Raw genomic sequence first — 20,235 nt, 5'->3', positions numbered from 1 at the left:
GATCTGATTTTATAAAAAAAAAGTAAAAAAAAAATTGCAAAAAATTCCTTCGGGCCGGATTTGAACCAGCGACCTATGGATATCTGAAATTTCAATGCCACTACAGTCCACCGCTCTACCAACTGAGCTACCGAAGGTTATTTGAATTATGAAGCATTGGTGCCAAAATACATTCACAACTTTACATTAGCCCATTTATGTTGGAGCACTTTACCTATGACATTTACTTACAGCATAAATTAGCATAATTCATCATGCATCATGAGTACAATGAGATTTTTAACTCATTAATCAAAAAAGCGTTTTAACAAATATTTTAAATTCAAAGGTTTCAGTTCGATTCTTTTTTCAGCATTGAGCGTGATGTGCTTACAATTTACAATATTTTCATCGCTATCGATCAAACCTAAAATGCATTTTCAAGAACAATGGAACAAAATTGAAATGAAACAGTTTCATCCTTGATGAATTTTTCTAAGTTCTAGAAATGTTATGAAATAAAGCGCTAATATGACTTTTATATGTTCACGTGATTCAACCTTCAACGATTAAAATCTGTTTTGATGAGTTATGCCAAAATTTTTCTCAGCAATAATAGAAATTGCATATGATGGCAATAAAAAATTCCAAAATATCCAGCAATAACTGAGTAAAATGTCATAAATAGACTTTGGCAAAGCAGACTTCAACAATTTGTACCCTTCGATAGCTCAGTTGGTAGAGCGGTGGACTGTAGTGGAATCAACTCTTCGGAGACATATCAGCTATCCATAGGTCGCTGGTTCAAATCCGGCTCGAAGGATTTTTTTGCTAATTTAATTTTTGATATTTAAAATTTTTTTAATGCCGTCCATAAAATCCATAAATTCTAGCAGATTTAGTCAACAAAACAAATTATGTCATTTTCTGATCTCACTAAAATTCCTTGATGGTTTTTATTTTGAATAATAATTGTATTAAATTAGCAAAAAGCGATTCATTAGAGATATTTTGAACGTGTCTACAGAGAACTTCTATATCGAACGGAAATGAATTAATTAATTTACGAGAAGGAAGAAAGGTTTGTGTGTGGTATGAATTGAATCATGATTTAAAGAAAATAATGTTTGCTTAATATAAGAAACTTCCGAATCCAAAAGTCGCTCGAATACTATCAAAGTAGTATCGTTGCCAGTTCATTCTTGTTGTGTCATACTCGCTCGCTGGCACAAAGGTTTGTTTCATTTTAAGTAATGTATGATCTTCCATGTCATCAAATTCCATTTCGACGTTCGAGTAATGAGCAGTTGGCCATTGCTTATATCTCCAAGTCATTACCATTTTCTTGTTATCGACAATTTCAGTAAATTTGCCACTAATATTTCCTCCGAACAGAACGAATCTAAATAAGGATCTGAATTAGACCTGAATTCTTATTAAATACTTAATCTACTTACTCTCCATTCTTGGAAAAGTTGAGCTTAACTTCGCCGCGTGTAAATGCAGTCATAGGCTCAATTCGGCTGAAACAATCCCACAATTCTGAAACTTTACATTGGAACTTCTCTTCAAGCAATAAAGTTTTACAATCAAGCTTAACGCCCAAAGGTTTTTCAGACTTTTCTGTCGAAGGCGCTTTAATATTTGAATCATTAATAACGGCTTTATTGGATGTTACATGATTTGCAGGCAAAGTTTTTGTTTGTGCCTGAAAGGATAATGAGAAATTTTGTTATATAAATTATAGTTAAAGAAAGTGGGAGTAATTTCATTACCTGTGCAGCATCATCCTTTTTAGGGAGGATGAGATTTTTAGCGTAATCGCTTTTAAGACATTTTATGTACTTATCCAGTTGCTCCCTTATTTTATCTCTTCCTACCTTATACATAAATTGTTTTAGGATTTCGGACTTATCGTTAGATTCATCGACTGTGACAGTTATATCTATAAGAAACAATAATAATATTATGTGTAACTGGATGTTTATTTATAAGATTTAGATTTCCTTACTGACCTATTTCGTCTATTTCATTTTCTTCACTCAAATTCGGAATTGTAATTTTTCCTTTGACTTTCTCCTTTTGTTCATCATTAAGGATTGTTCCTTGCCACTTTAAAACTAAGTTCCATTCATAGAAGAAGATTAGCTTTCCTTTCCGGTTGTTGGCAGTAGCTTCTCCTTCTAATTTATCAAATTCTATGATTTTCACACTGAGGTTCTTGTCGGGTGAATTAATTTCAAAATGCAATAAAAGTTCATTTAATTTATCTTTACTCCATCCACTTGCATTAGATTCCTTCCAATGCCAATTATTTACATTCGTTGCATCAGGTCTTTCCTCAACAATCCATCGCGGGTCACCTAAAAAAATTTAATTTATCAAGGTTTTCGAGAAATTTTAGATTTTTTGTGCAAGTTCAATAACTTTAGTTAATTTAATATTTTCCAATTTTCTTACCTTCTCCCCACTTTGCCATGTTATTCTTATTGATATCCTTTATTGAAAACACTTACTAAAATTAATTAATACAATTTACTTTTATTGATTTGCTTCAAAGTTTGTTCTAGATTATTTCTTGTATGAGACAATGCTTTTCTCGAATTATCGGTCACAAAAAGGGGGCGCACATATGCTGTAATTTGTGCAAAAAAATCATTCAAATATTTAAATAAATCAACTGTGTCAAAGGTTACTTTATTAATGGTTTTTTATGTGATTTACATATATTTTAATTAATTAGAGTTTATTGCTATGATGATTCAGTAAAAATTAATGATAATTATTATTCAATTTGTCTTAACGGTCGTTTTTAATCCAAATTCGTCCAGAAATTTCCGTGTAAAGGTTGCAAAATAGGGGAAAATTGATAACTTTTGAATGAAAAAGCTAAATTTTTAAAATTAAAAATCTTCAAATTTTAAACTTTTTCAATTTGAGCTTTTGATTTTTAAAATATTTTACATTAGATTGACAGCTTATAATGTGGATATCTGTAAATCCAATCTATTAATCTTCAAACGTTGTTAATAACAATGTTATTTTAAATTCTTACATTATAGCGCCAAAATAAAGAAAATGAAGAGTAGGCTTTGGAATAATTAAACATTTGAAATTTAAAAATCAATCATTTTATTTGCTTTTTAAATTAAATTTTGAAAATAAAAAATTTTTAGCAACAACATTTTGCAAATTTTAAAATTTTTATATCAAATAATTTATATCCTATTGCATAAGTGAGGGACCCCCTAGTTTAAATCGTGTGGAACATTATTGACTTGAATAGTTTTGGGAATCATTCCCTAAAAACTTTTTTTAATTTTATTTTAGGTAAAACTTGTCACTTAATTCCTTAAAATAGTGCAAAAAGTGAGATAAGTGTGTGAGGATCGTGAATATATATAGTTGTTAAAGTTCTGAATGAGTTCAAGTTGCTTAAATTGAAGTTGAAAAATTTTCTTTGTATGATGAAATAATTTTTTTTTGTGGGGTAGGGTGCTTGCTGCTGCTATGTATTATAAATGTGATGGTTTGAGTACGGAGTGAATGAAAATGATTTTCTCTATTTTACTATGAATTGTCGAGTGTAGAAATGTGTGCGGGGATTTCTTATTATCTTATTTTGCTTGTTATTCATTTTTTTCCCCATTACTAATCGGAGTATCTTTTGCGTTTAATTTGATATAGAATATATTTAAAATATATATCAACCAGTAAGGAAGAGAAACATCAAAATCCTGTTTTCAAAAATGATGATGATCTAAAAAGAGAGAAAAGAAAAATCCACCCAGGTTTAAAGAACCATCCAGCCATTCTGCTGAATTTGAAAAATTCTTGTTTCGACACTCATCCATCATCTTTGAGAGAGAGATTGTCGCAAAAAAAGTACCAATAGAATCATCATGAATGTTTAAAAACAATACCTTTATCATCCCCAAAACAATTTGGCTTTATGCCTATCAAAAAAGACGTAAAATGATGCATTAAAACATCACTGGATAAGACAAAGCAAAAGAATTTTCTATTATCATCTATCTAATTAGGAGTCACTAGTAATTTTCTTTTATTAGTCGAATCCTATCCATCATCACCACATCCATCAACCACGAATTCTTTTACACATTTATTTGCGATATAATCAGTTCAAATCAGTTTGTGTGAATACGACGCGCATTAATTACCAAAAAAACAAAAAAAATGTTTAGTAACATATTCACAGGAATTATGTTATTAAATGTCGAGACGACAACTAACATCATCATTTGCAAGTAAATAGAGGAAGTTATATTATATCAATAGAAATAATATATAGTAGCATCATCATCATCATCATTAACTGCATCGATATAAAGACAAGGTGTTCTTAATTAAGAGAACAGCGAATCTTATTAGCAACAATAATAAATTAAACCGACTACAAAGTAAATATCATCAATCTCAGTTCTTTTATCAGTCATACCGAACTACGTTAAGGTAGGTCCAACATTCTGTTAAATTAACGCTCCATAGATTTCTTAACCTTTAGTAACCTTGCGTATTTACTAGCTATGCGAATGTGTGAGGTGGAAAGATAGATATAAAGTGCTTTATTCTACTCGCGCGCACTCGAGACGTGTGTATGAGAATAATGCATGTGATTTCCTTACGAATTTTTTTTTTCTTTCTTTTTGTCTTCTTTCTTTCGGCCAAGTTAAGTAGATGAGTACCGTAAAGTTTTTTTTTTGCTTCTTTTCTTTATTTCCACTTCCACATTCTCAGCAACATTGGTTATCTTCTCGCATACCATTTACTTGCTCTTTCTTTCTTCTTTTACATGATCATATATAATATATTATCTTTTAACATTTCTCTTTTTTCTCTCTTTTTCATTCCATAGTTCTGCTTCAAGATAAGCATCGCTGAGTTTGCTTTCTTGTGTTTCCCGCGATTTTTTGTTTTATTTTTTTAAACCATTTATTTTTTTCTCATCAAACATCAACATCACGTTAATTCTTTTTTCAACAAAAAAGTTATGAAGTATCCTCAACTGGTGTCTACAAAAGCTGTTAATGAAATTTCTGATTGGCTTATAAAGCGTTTGGAAGAATTGGATATTGAGCATCCAGGCGTTTATTCGCGTCTTTTGCTCTCTCTTCTCCACACGCCATTTAAAGTGAATGCAATTGATTTATTGGAGGTAAGTCGCAAAAATTTATTTTTTCACTTTTTTGATATGGATGGGGTCAATCACTTGTGACGTCATAATAGGATTGTTGATTTCGAGTGGCATTAAAAATAGCAAATTATATGACACGTCGTCATTTTTGCACTGTTTACGTCACGGGGTTCTGGCGTCGGATATCAATTAATTTTAAATATAATTTGTGTATTCGAGGTAGTGTATATACCTTTAACCTCTGTTCAGACAGTCTCATTATATCAATTTTTCGGGGTTTTCCCAATACATTGATAAATTTTAAAGTTCCGAGCGACACAAAACAGACAAAATAAGTCAAAGAGTTAACTTGAACTTCAAATTCTATTTGGCCGTCAAGCGTGACCTTGTGTCGTCAAGATTAGAAAATTATTTAGAATAGCTTAGTCATTCCCAACAGGGGCGTTGAACCTAATAATTTGGATGGATTATTCTACAACCCTAGCATATCCAAGAATTTTGACATTTTGCCTCCCACACTCCTGAATCATGTCACTTGTGAATGACGCCTAATAATATATAGAACTTGCCTTATTTACCGATTGTATATAACAATCACTTGTCCTTAGTTTTTCTATTTATTTTTTTACAAAACATGTTCGTTCAAGTTACAGAACAGAAACAGAAACAATAAACAGATTCCTATTAATGCATTGATAATTATACTTTATTATCACGTGAGTCACAAATGAATGAAGATAATACTTTTTTAAAAAATATTCATCATGTACTTGTTTTGTGATTCATTAAGATTATCTATTCTAGTAATACTGATATTACTGTTTTGTAAAGGAATAACGAATAAGAAAGGACTAGACGACAATATTTTTGCTTATCTATAATGACATATTTATGACACTTAAATTACTTTTTTTTTGTTTAGGACTTAAAAGAACCTTATCGTTTTACAAACAAAAATAATGAAGAATTGAAGCGACTTGCTGCTGTTGAGAGTTTAATGGAAGTTTCGGCTGAAGAAAATGTAAGTTTAATTTCAATTTTATTTGCTGCGACGTCATTAAATGAACATTTTTGTGCCTTCTTCTTGCTTGTCGAAACCAAAAATATCATTTCAATAGCCAAAATATATATAGGATTGTTATATAATAGATGAATTCGTCATCGACTAGAGATGATCACATGAAATTCACTTTTTAATCTTCTCTCTTTCTCTTTTTTTTGTGTGTCTGTTTATTTATCTATAGAAATCAAGCATTATAAGTTTGGTTGAAGAATTACATTTGAAATTGAGAAAATTTGAAATCAATAATTGTGAGGAAAGTCCAATGAATACAAACAGTCGAGCAACAAATTCTTTAGCATCATCGCCAAAGTATGATAAGAATAACAACAGCAATAAGAATTTAAAGAAGATCAAGAGAAATCATGGAAATGAGAGTTCTACAAAGAATTACTATTTAGCATTTCCAGCGTTGAATGGTAATAAGAAAATAACAACGACGACATCAACAAGTGCAGAGCGTAAACCGTTATTAACAGAAATTGAAGAGAGTAGTGGCAATAACAATAACAGCAGTAAAAAGTCCAATACAAATTTACTCTCTTGGTCTAATTTGATGTCGAATAAGAAAGAAGCTTCAATAATTTCCTCTTCATCTTTGCTTGCAAGAGATAACGATAATGGTAATAATAGGACACCACGTAGAAAGAGACGATGTGGTAAAGCTTATAAAGGCTTTCCCAAGAAAAATGACGTGCAATTCACCACCAAAAGTTTTACTATGTATGATAATGCAACATTTTCGCCAAAGAAAATGCAAATGGTCAAAAGTAGCAACAGAAAAAATCACCAAAGAAATCAATATGGTAAGTCACGTGATATATTTTTTTAACGTATGAAATTTAAATTTTGTAGAATTTAACGGTCAAAATTTAAATTTTTCTCTACACTAACACATAGAAAGTAAAAAGTTTCGTAACCTTTTCAATTTTACAAAGTTTTTACCTGTTTAAATACCTTTGAAATGACTGCAAACGCTGATTTTGGACATATCTAATCAGTTGATAATCAAAGCAACTTTGATTCTCTGGCATTTTTCTATAAAAAAGTTAATTTTCTAAATTTTCAATTATTTTTGTTTACAACAAATTTTAATAATAAGTTTCCTACTAAATTTATGTAATATAGCTAATTAACTCAATATAGCTTGTGGTTGGTTATTAATAAGCTTGTTTATATTTTATCCGCAGATGCATCAACGAAAACCATAAACAAGTACGATAAAAACTGCGGAATTCGAAACAATAATTTCTCAAATGCTCAAAATGCCCCGAAATTGGATAAATTAACAACATGTTCTGGAGCACCTTGGGATATGGATTTTAAAGGCCATTGGGAAATGGATCGCGATTTAATTAGTGAATTTATTCAGCAACAAAAGGAAGAAGTCAATAATTATCATTATCAAATGGATCAATTTGATTATTTAAAGAATGATGGATCTATGAATTTCAATAATAATAATAATATTAATAATAATGTTAATATGATGATCAAGTTTCAAGAGCAGCAACAAATGCATCCTTTCGTCAACAATAATAATAATAATAATAATATTAATCTGAATTATAATACTATTTTGAATCGAAATGGACGATGCTTAAATGAGGACGAAGAAGATGTCTTGTTAATGAAATGCCTACCAAACAAGCTCATAATTGATGAATCGCTGGTCGATGATCCATTAAATGCAAAGGGAAACAAACCATCTTACAGCAAGGAAGCTCTTTCAATCAGTTCATTGAAATCGAAATTTGATGAGAATGTCAAGGCAATATGGAGTGATGTTGATGGTGGATGTGATACATTAAAGCCATTGACACACAAACACTTGGAGGATGAAGGCAGCGCAAGTCTCGCCAGTTCATTTACAAGTGAAAAGAATTCGCTCAGTTTATTCAACTTCAATGAACAGACACATCATTTTGTTGAGTTCAATGCTCCATGCACCGAAAATTATCAGCAGCAGATTTACAAGAACATTGACTACGATTGCAATAACAATAATCCAATGGCTTATTATGGCGGACGGGGCGCCATTTCCAAAAGTAGTTCATTTACTGCAAGTCCACGACAATTCTTTTCATCAGATCAAATGACCAAATCTGATTTCATTAAATCAGGCACTAATCTTCAAACATCAATCTGGTCAGATAGTGGTGATTTTACAAGTGATGCCGAGAGCTTGATTTTCAAAGAGGTAAGTCTAGCACAATAATTTTTGCATTGCATCGGACTGATTGCGTTGTAGTATTTTTTTTCTTCTCTCTCCTTTGCCTGCTTGCTATACTATATAGTATCGTAGTAAAGGAAAGAAAATGTATATAGACTGCTGCACACGTTTTTCATTCAGTTGTATTAGTATTTCATTTTACGTTTATGCAAGTCGCGTCAAGGTCATCTGTTTTTCACATGATTCATGTTCTCTCTTTTTTTTTTGTTCCTCTTTTTGTTCTTTTGCGCGGGCTATTTTTAGGTCGCTGATCCGAAATCGTCGACTTCAAATGATGACATCTACAAAAATCTGAGTTCAATTGGTGCGGAAATGAAGCAACATTGGAATGAAACAAGCAACAACAATAATATGAATGATGCACACGAAGAAAATACTGATGAAGAAGTTACACTTTTTAATCATGCTGAAAAGAGTGCATTCAAAAAGTTTCGTCCTATTCCAATATCCACAACAATTATTCGAGCCAATTATCATCCATTAAATGTAGATTATATTGAGCGTACAGTCGAACCAAATATTGAAGAGGAGGAATCAGCTGAAAATTATTTAACATCGGAAAAGACACATTTTGAGCCAATTATTCGTGACGGACATACATTTATAATTGATAGTAACTGGGATGAAATTGAGTATGAGCGTTCAGAAAGTGGAGGTTTGATATACAAGAATAAGCATTACAGAACTTGGAATAAGAAAAAGCTTGCTCGCTATAATGAAACTGATATTGATCTCTATGAAATAGAAAAGGATTCATCACAGAAAAATTTCGTCCTCAAATATGCTGTAATTGAGAATAATAAGGAGTGTCAGACAATTGATAATGGCTTTATAAAGCAAACCGCAGTCACCACAATGGGAAAGAATCATAGTTTCGTGGAAATTAATGAAGATTATTGCAAGCGTAAAATTTATGATGAATATTTTAAAGGCGTCAACGATTCCACGTTAGTTGAAAGCAGAAATAAGTGGCGTTTCGTAAACAATTCTGATGATTCAAATGACTACTCATTCTTTACAGTTAATCGTGTCAAAAATAATACAGCATCCAACAATAGTAACAACAATCTATCATCGCAAACATTTCCAGACATTCTTCTATCATCAAACTCTTCATCGTCATCAATATGCACAATAACATCATCATATGATGCATCGGAATCTTGGAGGAATGTAAAAGTTGATGGCAATAATATGATTGATTCCGAATATAATAAGCAAACGCAATGCATGCATCGTCTTTGGGAACAATGTTTAAGTTGTGCACAAATGAATGAAGACCCATATGCTGATAAGTCATTGCCAGCCAATCGTTTGATGAAAGATGAATTGAAAATGGATGGTGATGAAATCATGAATGTAATACAAAATCTGTACATTACGAGCGATTATTGTGATGATGATGAGAAAGAGGATGATTGTGAGGAATTTGATATGAATCATGTTTATATGAATATGATTATGGATGATAGTATGGATGGGACATGTACAATTGAAGAAGACGAGAATAAATTCTATGAAACGAATGTCGATGCAAAAAATCAAAAGAACTTAACGTCGGCAATCGTGAGCAGTGGACATCATAAAAATAATGTCTTTAATTTGGAGAATTTTGACGAGATAACTTTAACGCATTGGCAATGGAATAAGAACCCGGAAAAGGATAAGAATCATGAGAAGTATTTGAAACTATTGAATTGGATCAAGGAATCGCTTGTAACGAATAATTTTAATATAAATAATTATAATAATTCTACTGCAGACACAAACAATAATGATTGTCAAAATTTAAATGAAGTTCACCGACCAAAGAATCGTAAACGTAGACATTCAACATGCCAAAATCTCTTGGAAAATAAACGTTATCATACCCATGAAGATGGCTTTACGTATCATTTAAATCTCGACACATCAACACCGCCATCATTTCTTGAAGATCCTGCAAACAACTATTTCATTGACGCTGCTAAAATGCTTAAAGTTAATATTGAAAAAATCCTCCTCATTCATGCTGATCCTTGCTTTAATAATAATGCTAATGATATGGCTGGAGCTCTTATAAAAGAATCGCAGTATTACAAGGATCAAGTTGATGGCGCAAATTATTATCGAAACATATTACAACAACAGCATACACTTATCAAACAGCTTGATCTTTCTCGGCCTCTTACGCGTTAAAAAAAAATCAAAACACGAGCAAATAACAAAAAAAAATACATATGGGAGCATTGTATATGTAGGAAATACATTTTGCGCTTTTTCTTTATTACATACAAACACACACATATACACGCATAAGATTTATAATAAAAACCAAGGCAAATCACAACGGATTAATGGATGGAAATACAAGTTAAATTAAAAACGGTAAATAATTATTTACAACAACAAAAAAAAAGTAATAATATAGAAGAAAATAATGGTTTCAAGAATTTTTCGGATTGTTGGATGATCATTTTCTATTCAAATCATCAAATTTGTGACTGTCTGCAAATTATATAGAAAAGCCTCTTTTTATGGCTTTTCAATTCAGTCACATATATAAAAGCAAAAATTAATTTCGAATCCAGTAAAAAAAAAAAGATTTAAAAAAAAATTAGCTGTAATATTGACTATGTCAATCATGAATATATATGTGAAGGACGTGCTTAATACTACAACTAATACAAAAAAATCATAAAAAAGCTCGGAAAAATCAATTTTAAAAAAATAATAATTATAGTAAATTTTTTCTTGATAATGGTTACATAAAAATTTGCATAAGGAAACATTTTGTGAAAAAAAGGAAGTAACACGTTGGCGTTTTATAATGAGACAAAAATCGATTTGAAAAAAAAGGAATCAAATTATTATCACATATATTTCATTATTTTATATAAAAAAGTGGATATAATTATCAGAATTCATTCTTAATTTCATCACATTGCCTTTATAATGGTTATAAACAGTAATCATATAAAACATCTTATTATCCTCAATGTATGCTTATTTCTAACTTTTTTAATTAATCAATATGTCTATTATTTTTCAATTCACAATCTTTAAATAATAGTTCAGTTATTGTCAAAACATATAATTCTCGTATTTATGAGTTGATTATCCTAATTACTGAGACTTTTATAAACGAAAACTAAATATTTGAAATATATATCTTTATTTTTTCTGTTAAAACGATTTAAAAAGCCAACATTAAACGAACATTTATTATCAGTTTAAACACCTTTTATTATTTACAAAGAAAATGTAGAAGAAGCAGCGCAATTTTTTTGCAAAAACAAACTCAAAATGCTCTTTTGTTTATATTTGGAAAAACTGGATATTCATCGATCATTCACAAGTGGAACAACTGTTATCCTTGACCATCGTAGTCTTCTTGATCTTTGGGAAGACTCACTAATTGCATTAGATGCAAAAAAGCACACAATATTATTTTCACATGAACTATTTCTTCGATTGGGATTTGAACCCGGACATTTAACCATAAAACATCTTGAATGCTTCTTTCTAACTGACAGTGTAGCGTAATTACCGATATTTCATCATTTTATGAAAGTTGACATTTTGAGGACTAAAACCTTCAATTGTTTGTCATATTGGAAGTAGAACTTGAGCTACTTGGCAACCGAAGCCATTGAAAAGGGTTAAAAGTGAATATTAATGAAATTTCTTCCTCTAAGACATTGAAGCTCCACTTAAGTATTATTACATTCAGATATTCAAACATCCAGAAGCACACATAAGTGCATTATTGTTTTTGCAAGAGAATTGTGCTGAAAAAAAATAATTTTTTATTTACCATGCTTATTATTTTTTTAAAGTTTGTTGGAAGAACGAAATTATTTGTTTTTCGCAATAAAAAAAAACATTCACCATAAGAGTTTTATATGCAATATTATATGAGTAATGTATGTTTTTTTGCGTTCAAGTTTTTATTGCATACAAAATTGTTATTATTTATTATTCAAAAAACCAATTTGAAGAAGTATTTCTAGTAAAAGATTCTTAACTGTATAATATAGACGATTACAGTTTGATTTGTTACTAGAAAGTGGAAAATTTACGAAGAATTTTCCATTACAAAATTTCTTTAAATGCCAAATGAAGGAAGAAAAAAGTTAAATAAAAAAAAGTATGAAGCATAAGTTTGAAAATGCTTCATTAGTGAAGATATCTAGTAATTCATAAAATCTATTTAAGTCAGTCTTAAGGGGTTTAATGCTTTTATTGGGGCTAACTGTAATGAAATGAATCATTTATGATTATTTTCTGAACAAATATTTTCCTGTTTGAGTTTTTCGGTATATATTGTAGAGTAAAGTAGCTTAAAGTAATAATTTCCATAAACAAAATGTTTTTGTTCCTCGATCACGATTCTCATTTTTAATTTAAAATATTGGAAAAATGTAAAATTTTTTAAATGAGAATTGTGATGTGGAACTAAAGTTTGTTAAACTTTTTATTTTGCGATAAAGAAAACCTTTAAATTTGAACATGTAGAAAGTATATTAGGAATTAATTCAGTTCCAAAAATTTCTCTATTGATTTAATTGGCTTTCAAAATTGAACGAAACAAAAAATTTAAGATAAAGAAAAAAAAAATTTACAAGTAAGAAGTCTATTTTTTGCTGTAAAAGGTATAGGAAAGAAAGTACAAATCCAATATATTATAAAAGGGGGATTTGCTTTCTTTCAATTAATGAAAAAAAAAAATTGAATATTGTGATTAGTGAAGAATAATTTTAATGAATGATGAAGTTTAAGGAAAAAAAATTGTGTAATTGGAAGAATAATAATTATGCACACAAAGAACACAAGTTTACTAACATTCATGCAATTGAAACTTTTATCACTTACACACACACACATAAATATACACAAACACTTAATTTTTTTGTATTAAAAATTTTTCATTCAAGACAACAAAAAATTATTTTTAAAAAATGATAATTATCTGTTCTACAAAGAAATTCCAATGTATGAATGAAACCTGCTCTTATTATGGCAAACCACGGGAAGATTTTATTAATTGCCACAAAAACTGTGAATATTTACCATCTAAAACTTATTGTTCTTACCATTATTTTAAGAGTAATAAGAATAACCGCTAAATTTAGTTTGAATTTTAATCAGGATTTGCACCCTTTTGAAAACTATACAATTTACACAAATTTGACAACATTTGAATTGATTTGAAGCAACTTTTTTGATTTAAAACCTTTCAAATGTTTTTAAAATCTAAGAAATTGTAAAGTTTCAGGACAATTTCATAGTTAATGGAAAATTTCCTTAATTAAAGTGGTTTGGCATTAAAAGAGCGTTCTCAAAAAATCTTTTATGATTTAAAACAAATAATAGTTGATTGTTGAGATGAAGAAATTATTTTTGTGGATCTATCTCTTATCATATATCAAAGGATAATTCTCTATATAGTTATAAACTATTCTAATTTGTCCTCCTTGTTAATTTTATTTTCTATTTTTTTCTTGTTATAGTTTTTGAGTTTTTTTTTATTATTTTCTCAATAATCTCTTTGTTGTGTATCATAGATCACTTTTTCTTTATTTGTTTTCATCTCTGTTTTTCGTTCCTGATATGAAAGCTCTATTTTTCTTATTTTTCCTCTTTAAAAAATGTATCTTAACTTCATATAGATAAAAGAATGTATGAAAGAAATTAGCCAAATTATATTATTATGTGAAAAGGATAAATAAATTTTCTTGTATTAATTTTCCCATCTTATCAGTGATCAGAGGTGCTTGCTGGGGTGGGGGTGTGACTAGGTAAGCGATGAGCTAGTCATGAGCTTGTTTTGCTGACTTACATTTGGGAAATCTAGTTTTCCTTACTCTAGTCAAGTCAACTAGCTCAATACTAGTCACTAGCAACTTAGTCACATATCTTCCAGCAAGGATCTCTGACAGAAATCCCTAAAATCTAAAGAACCATTTATATTTATTTCTATTTAAATCAAAAGAATTCATTTTGCATATAACAAAGTTTTTCATATAAAAAAATAATAATAATAAAATGAGACAAAAAACAAAACATAAACGTCGTTTTTGAAGAAATTAGGTGGATATTAATGTAAGCTAAACATGAAAGAAAATTTCCTCACACATAAATATGTATAAAATAAAAACAAAAAATAAAAAAAAGTGAAAAAAATTGATAAAAAAATGTAAAAATTTTTAAAAAATTAACTAAAAAAAGTATAAAATGTATGAAACATGAAAAAATGTGAGAGTGTGGTGAAGATTTTTTTAAATTTTCACGCTTTCCAATAAATCAAATAGCGTCAAAAAGATAAAAAAGGAAATAAAAAAAAAAATGTAAAAAAGCAAATAAAAATCGACTAAAAAGAACAACCTAAAAACATCTGTTTTAATTGCTTCCTATTTACAGTAAATGCATCATCTATCGTTTACCTTCATTTCTGTTAACAAATGATTTTTTACGAGAATTGCAGTCTGCTAAAATGAACACAAGGTGAGATCATGCAATGTCATATGATTTTGAAATGTGTGTGCGAGAGAGAAATAAGCCATTGTTCTCTTCGATGCGATTGACTTGAGTGCATTTTTCTCTGAACTAAATTGCTTTGTGCTTGTACATAAGTGACGCAATTTCTGTGTAGGTAAGCAATTTTTGGTTTTCGTTGTTGGAAATTGCCAGAGAATTTATAAATTTTAAGTCCAAATCTGTTGCTGCCGTGTTGCCAACACGATTTATGTCCGATAATATCTTATGATTCTATCCTCTGTATTCCTATATCTTCCATAATTGGGATGATCAATATACTTAAACTACTCGTTAAGAACCCTATGTTATCCTTTATTTAGTACTGAAAATTACTCCTTAATTATGCAATTGCTAAATATTATTTTTCCTTTCAGATGTTCCTCGAACCTTCATTGCTAGAACTCGAATAAATTTTTTTCCAAAAAATTCCTCCTTTCATACTTAAAAGTTCCCGCCCAAAATTCCTGAAGTTCAATTTCGAACTCCTCTTTTAAATTTTGAACTTCTGTTATTTTTTAAATTTTGAACGACCGAAATTTTCTTTTGCCATGGTTTTCAAATTCACAACAAACTCAGCTAATGAAAACGAGCTTTATGTGATTTATGTGAAAGCAAACTTCTCATAATATTCATGAGCGTTTGAAATTTTATCAGACGAAAAGAAGAAGATCATGAACTCTGAAAATATAAAACACCTGGGTCCAATAATCTTTGATACTTTTCTGACTGTTCACCCGAAAATGAACTGAACAAAGTTTTTTGTGTCATTGTCAAATAAAGTACAAAGTCCATTGCAGATTCTTTATTTTTTCATATCGTCCATTGTCGAGACTGCTTATTTACTTTTTCCTTTATTTCCAATGAATGTCAATACATTTTGCAGCTTGCGAATTGAGTCAATTCTCATCTTATGAACTAAATAATTAAGTTACCTAACAAAATATCACATCTAGTGACTAAGCATCTCAATTTTTCACCTGGTCACTCAAACAGCAATACATAGTAGCCATACGAAAATAAAATACACTGAAAATTGCAGCATTGACAAATTGTGAGCGAAAGTGAAGCAGCTAAAAGGCACAGAAACAAATACAAAGACAAGAAAGTCATTTTTTCACGTTCATAAAATGTTTATTATTATTACATATCATCTGTTTAAAGAGAATATATAGAAGAAAAGAATCCTTAAACTCTAGCATACTTAAAAGGATGATATTAATTAAATAATAATGAAAAATTCACTTGTTGGAATAAGAAAAAGAACTGCGTAACTTAAAAGTATATTTAATATATTATCAATTCTTCAAATGAATCTGCAAAGCAGATCGCTTTACACTGTTTTCTTATATATCTTGAATGACATTTAGGGCGATTTTTAAGTGTGTTTATAGTTTTAAGAAGAAAAGATCTGTTCCTAATTGTATGTTTGTAAAAATGAAGAGTTATCCATAATCAGATGTGTAAATTTGTTGTTTCCTTATTGTGGTGCAGCCATAGCTCGTGCCTGTACTCGAACCCTTTTCTCGTATTCCAATCGATTTTGACTGCAATGAAATGTTTACATTAATTAACTAATTCATGACTGAAGAGTAATAGAGAACATACCAGTAGATTGTGTAAGCCTCAGCTTGTGCAGGATCTTTGATATTTGGTTCATTTAATAAGTCCTGAATGCCAAGAAGAATTTGTTTGATTGTGATTGCAGGACGCCAGTCTTTTTCCTCATCTAGAAGTGACAAACAGACAGTTCCTGAAGGATACACATTTGGATGGAAAAGTGGTGGCTCAAATTTGCATTTTGGTGGACTTGTTGGATAGTCATCCTTGAAAATCATTCTTAAATTATACAGTCCACCTTCCCAGGGTGTTCCTTTCTTTCCAGGAATAGCGCATTCCCAAGTCATTAAATTTAATGTGCCATCAGCATTCTTCATTGGTCTAGCCACAAACCCCTGAAAGTAAATAATACATTAATTAACTTTTCAATACATAAATACAGAAATATTCGAGGTTATGTTTGGGATCAATTAACAAACTCTAATTCACAACTTTAAACAATTTCGACGACTTATTCATGAAATATAGTATGTTGTAATTCATAAAGTTGTGAAATATAGCGCGAAACATGAAAATAAAGCCTCTTTTTTACTCACAAATGGATGTTCTTTTCTCCAAGCTTTTCGTTCCTCAGATAAACGGGCAATTGCAATTCCAGACATCTTATTTTTACGTTAATTACTCAATTGTTTGATTAGTTATACAATTATCACAAATATAAATTATTTATTCAATGTTTTACTGTTGAAAATAACTTTTTTACTTTTCTGGAAAATTCAATTGAAATGAATTTCGGATCAAGACATGGACACTTCAACTGTACACAAACAATTACCGTTAAAGACTTTTATATTTTTATTTAACTGACTGGGTAACAAGAAAAGAAGAATCAGAATTTTAAGATAATTTTTATGATAATGTGTGTTGTTCAAAGCCTACTTAGTTATGATGATATCATTTAATTTAAGTTTTTTGAAAATTGTACGAATGTCCTTACCTTGATTCGAAAAATAAGCCGCCAAAATTTGAAAAATCCGTTAGAATTTTTTAAAATTCAACTGAAATTTAATCATTTATTTCCCTTAATTATGCATGTAGAGTACTTAATTATAGCAGATATATCTGTATTAAACTATCTGCAATCTTCGAATTCCACCACAAACCATGAAAAAGGTGAAATTAAAAATCGTGTTGCCTTCCCCTCGTCATGCAAATATTTAGAGGAAAAATTGTCTACAATAATAAAAACAACAAATTTAATAAAATTAAAATAACTTCAAAATGCAGCGAGAAGAGAAGCAATTGGAAATGTTTTTGGATAATTCCTTATCAAAGCTAAAAGATCTAAAGATTGCGATAGGACAAATGATACAAAAAATAGGTAAAATATTGAAATTGCCTAAATCTGAAATTTTTCTAATGTTTATTGTATTTTACAGAATTTGAGCATGAAACAATCAATTGGCCAACATTTCTGGATAATTTCGCATTGATATCATCTCATGTAAGTTATTGCATCATTAAAATATGTTTATAAATAGTAAATCAATTTTTCTGTATTTCTTCTAAAGCTTGCCGGATTGTCGAAATTGTTGTCACTGGAATATACGCCTCCTATTAGAAATTTGACAGTTCTACCACTTAACTTAAGCCCTGATGTAGACGAGCGATTAGTGCAGACAACTGAAGGACGTTTACCAATATTTGCAGCAGAAATTGTTCCTGATTATTTAAGAACAAAACCAGATCCATCAGCTGAAAATCGAATGAATTTACATGAAGCGAAAGCAAATGCTATAACTAATGAGGCTGCATCAAAGCAAGTTGCCCAATTCAATAAGATTGTATCTCATGTATTTGACCTGATATCAAAATCCAGAGATGAATGGGAAATGGAATCACTTCATAGAAATGTCAGAACTGAAACATGTAATCAAGGTGATACACAGACATTAGTTAAGGCAATTGCTTTAGGAATTGGACTTAAAACAAATAGTCCTATGATGATGCAGCAGCCAGGCGCTAGAGGCGTACCAGGACAAGTTCCAGTCCAAATGGGATCACCAGGAATTCCACCTATGCAAATGGGCAAAATGCCATCAAGTATTAAGACAAACATTAAATCTGCGCAATTGCATCCGTATCGATGATTTCCTTTATTAAGACACAACATCCATTGGTAATTTAGCCTATTTAACTTTTTTCCAAGAAATAAATGAAGATCTAATAGAAAAAAAGCCAAGATCTCATTAATCAACTGATTGACATGACTAAATGGAATCAGTTTTTATTCCTCTAATGATTTCCAAGGAGTTGGATTGACATAAAGCTTTGTCGTTGATCCTCTTAAGCTTTCTAATCCTCTGTTTAATGGAACCGGCTTAGGAACATTTTTGGAATTTTTTAGCCATTTCTTAAAGACGACATCCGATACAGTTTCACGTGTCTTTCTATATTCCTTTAATTTTATTTTCTCTGTTACTTGTTGTGCCTTTAATGCCTTATATTCCTCATTCTTTTTTGCGACCCATTCCTCAAATCGAATAGCTTTCTTAAATTCTTTTGGCTTTTCATTCACTTTTTTCTCTGCGACTTGCTTCATATCATTAAGACGACAAATTTTCTTCTCCGCCTCCCGACGTTTTCTTTCATTCCATTCCTTTACCTTCTCATCATTTTTCAATTTCTTACATTCTTCCTTTTCAAGCTTCATTTTACGTTCAGCTTCAATTCTTTCCTTTTGTTGTCTTTTCTTTTCTTTTTCACGTTCATTTACAGCCTTTAACCAATTATTGTACGCCTCACGTCTCTTTGCTTCAGCCTCTGGCGACATATCAATTCGGCAAATTTTCTTAAATGTAAATGATGAGATATTGTCATCATTATTATCATCTTCATATGCCGTGTCTTCTTCACCATCGGAATTTGAATTTGTCTCAAAATCTCCGCTTCTGTAAATTTCGTTCTCGACGTATGTTGCGGAATTGACATAACTGTAAGGAATTTCACGTGAATTGCATTAAATGAAGCATGTACATATTTTATTCTATTTTTTTCTGTTTGTATCCAGTGTTGTTACATGTACAGCTTAAGGGTTAGTCGTGTTTGTACAATGGAATTGTACTTGAATTGGATTATTCACTTCTGATGGCTGTGGTATATGACACAAGAGGGAGAAGAGTGGATTTAGTATGGAACTGAAGTTCTTTATTGATATCCTATGATTCACAGTGGATCAATAGAAGCTAATCTGCATTAAGTGTGAATTTTAGAGCTTTATGTCTCCTAGAAGACAATAAGAATGGAATCAAGAGTAAGTTAACCTCAAATCTCACTTAGTTCGTGTGAGTAAGACAACATAACCTAGATAATCCCCTTTACCAACACTGGATCTACTTGAAAAAAGTACAGACATGAGTTATTTCTATAATTTATCATACCGTTGAATTTTGTCTGAATTTCCATATGAATAGCATTTCATTGTGGATGTATCACTGAAGAAATCATCATCGTCATTAAAAATGTTTCCAGTTTGTTCCGCAAAACACGCCATGCTTCGATTATTATTTTATACTGTCGAATCAATCGATGTTAAGTTTAGCCCGGAAATAATAATCTACTCGATCCTGTCGCACCGTTGATGATAATATTGGAAAAAATTGATAAAAAATTCAAAAGCCTACTATGATGAAAAAAAAAAAAAGAATTTTTTTTGGTCTGTCAATCAAATAG

General features: G+C 30.3%; 5 protein-coding genes and 2 non-coding genes across 7 annotated transcripts; 3 read left to right on the top strand and 4 right to left on the bottom strand.

The window, feature by feature from the left end:
• Window positions 1-45: 45 nt before the first annotated feature.
• On the bottom strand, window positions 46-137 carry TRNAY-GUA (transfer RNA tyrosine (anticodon GUA)). The gene is given in 2 exon segments: window positions 46-81; window positions 101-137. It is a non-coding gene; the product is annotated as a tRNA-Tyr (tRNA).
• A 562-nt stretch (window positions 138-699) lies between these two features.
• Window positions 700-802, top strand: TRNAY-GUA (transfer RNA tyrosine (anticodon GUA)). Its single transcript has 2 exons — window positions 700-736; window positions 767-802. It is a non-coding gene; the product is annotated as a tRNA-Tyr (tRNA).
• A 100-nt stretch (window positions 803-902) lies between these two features.
• Window positions 903-2,584, bottom strand: LOC139089738 (activator of 90 kDa heat shock protein ATPase homolog 1). The gene is made up of 5 exons (XM_070639338.1): window positions 2,440-2,584; window positions 1,995-2,342; window positions 1,755-1,924; window positions 1,437-1,687; window positions 903-1,381 (listed from the first exon to the last, which is right to left on the bottom strand). Exons 1-5 carry the CDS (start codon window positions 2,456-2,458, stop codon window positions 1,111-1,113), a joined length of 1,059 nt encoding a protein of 352 aa, XP_070495439.1. The 5' UTR covers window positions 2,459-2,584; the 3' UTR covers window positions 903-1,110.
• Window positions 2,585-3,243: 659 nt separating this feature from the next.
• LOC139089960 (homeobox protein 2-like) lies at window positions 3,244-14,800 on the top strand. The gene is made up of 7 exons (XM_070639626.1): window positions 3,244-3,309; window positions 3,667-4,452; window positions 4,856-5,155; window positions 6,057-6,155; window positions 6,379-7,000; window positions 7,385-8,394; window positions 8,671-14,800. The coding sequence occupies exons 3-7, from the start codon at window positions 4,991-4,993 to the stop codon at window positions 10,603-10,605; spliced, it is 3,831 nt and encodes a 1,276-aa protein (XP_070495727.1). The 5' UTR covers window positions 3,244-3,309; window positions 3,667-4,452; window positions 4,856-4,990; the 3' UTR covers window positions 10,606-14,800.
• A 1,254-nt stretch (window positions 14,801-16,054) lies between these two features.
• Window positions 16,055-17,304, bottom strand: lwr (ubiquitin conjugating enzyme lesswright). The gene is made up of 3 exons (XM_070639627.1): window positions 17,100-17,304; window positions 16,552-16,898; window positions 16,055-16,490 (listed from the first exon to the last, which is right to left on the bottom strand). The coding sequence occupies exons 1-3, from the start codon at window positions 17,163-17,165 to the stop codon at window positions 16,424-16,426; spliced, it is 480 nt and encodes a 159-aa protein (XP_070495728.1). The 5' UTR covers window positions 17,166-17,304; the 3' UTR covers window positions 16,055-16,423.
• A 413-nt stretch (window positions 17,305-17,717) lies between these two features.
• Window positions 17,718-18,749, top strand: MED8 (mediator complex subunit 8). Its single transcript, XM_070639487.1, has 3 exons — window positions 17,718-17,884; window positions 17,943-18,007; window positions 18,075-18,749. The coding sequence occupies exons 1-3, from the start codon at window positions 17,785-17,787 to the stop codon at window positions 18,651-18,653; spliced, it is 744 nt and encodes a 247-aa protein (XP_070495588.1). The 5' UTR covers window positions 17,718-17,784; the 3' UTR covers window positions 18,654-18,749.
• On the bottom strand, window positions 18,629-20,056 carry LOC139089963 (coiled-coil domain-containing protein 34-like). The gene is made up of 2 exons (XM_070639628.1): window positions 19,944-20,056; window positions 18,629-19,496 (listed from the first exon to the last, which is right to left on the bottom strand). The coding sequence occupies exons 1-2, from the start codon at window positions 20,054-20,056 to the stop codon at window positions 18,791-18,793; spliced, it is 819 nt and encodes a 272-aa protein (XP_070495729.1). The 3' UTR covers window positions 18,629-18,790.
• Between the last annotated feature and the right edge of the window lie 179 nt (window positions 20,057-20,235).

Source organism: Chironomus tepperi, unplaced genomic scaffold (assembly GCF_022539635.2).
Source record: "Chironomus tepperi strain 1889 unplaced genomic scaffold, CSIRO-AGI_Ctep_v1 contig_196, whole genome shotgun sequence".
NCBI lineage: Eukaryota > Metazoa > Arthropoda > Insecta > Diptera > Chironomidae > Chironomus > Chironomus tepperi.
Note: the sequence above shows the minus strand (reverse complement) of the source record. Positions and strands in the feature narration are given on the sequence as shown.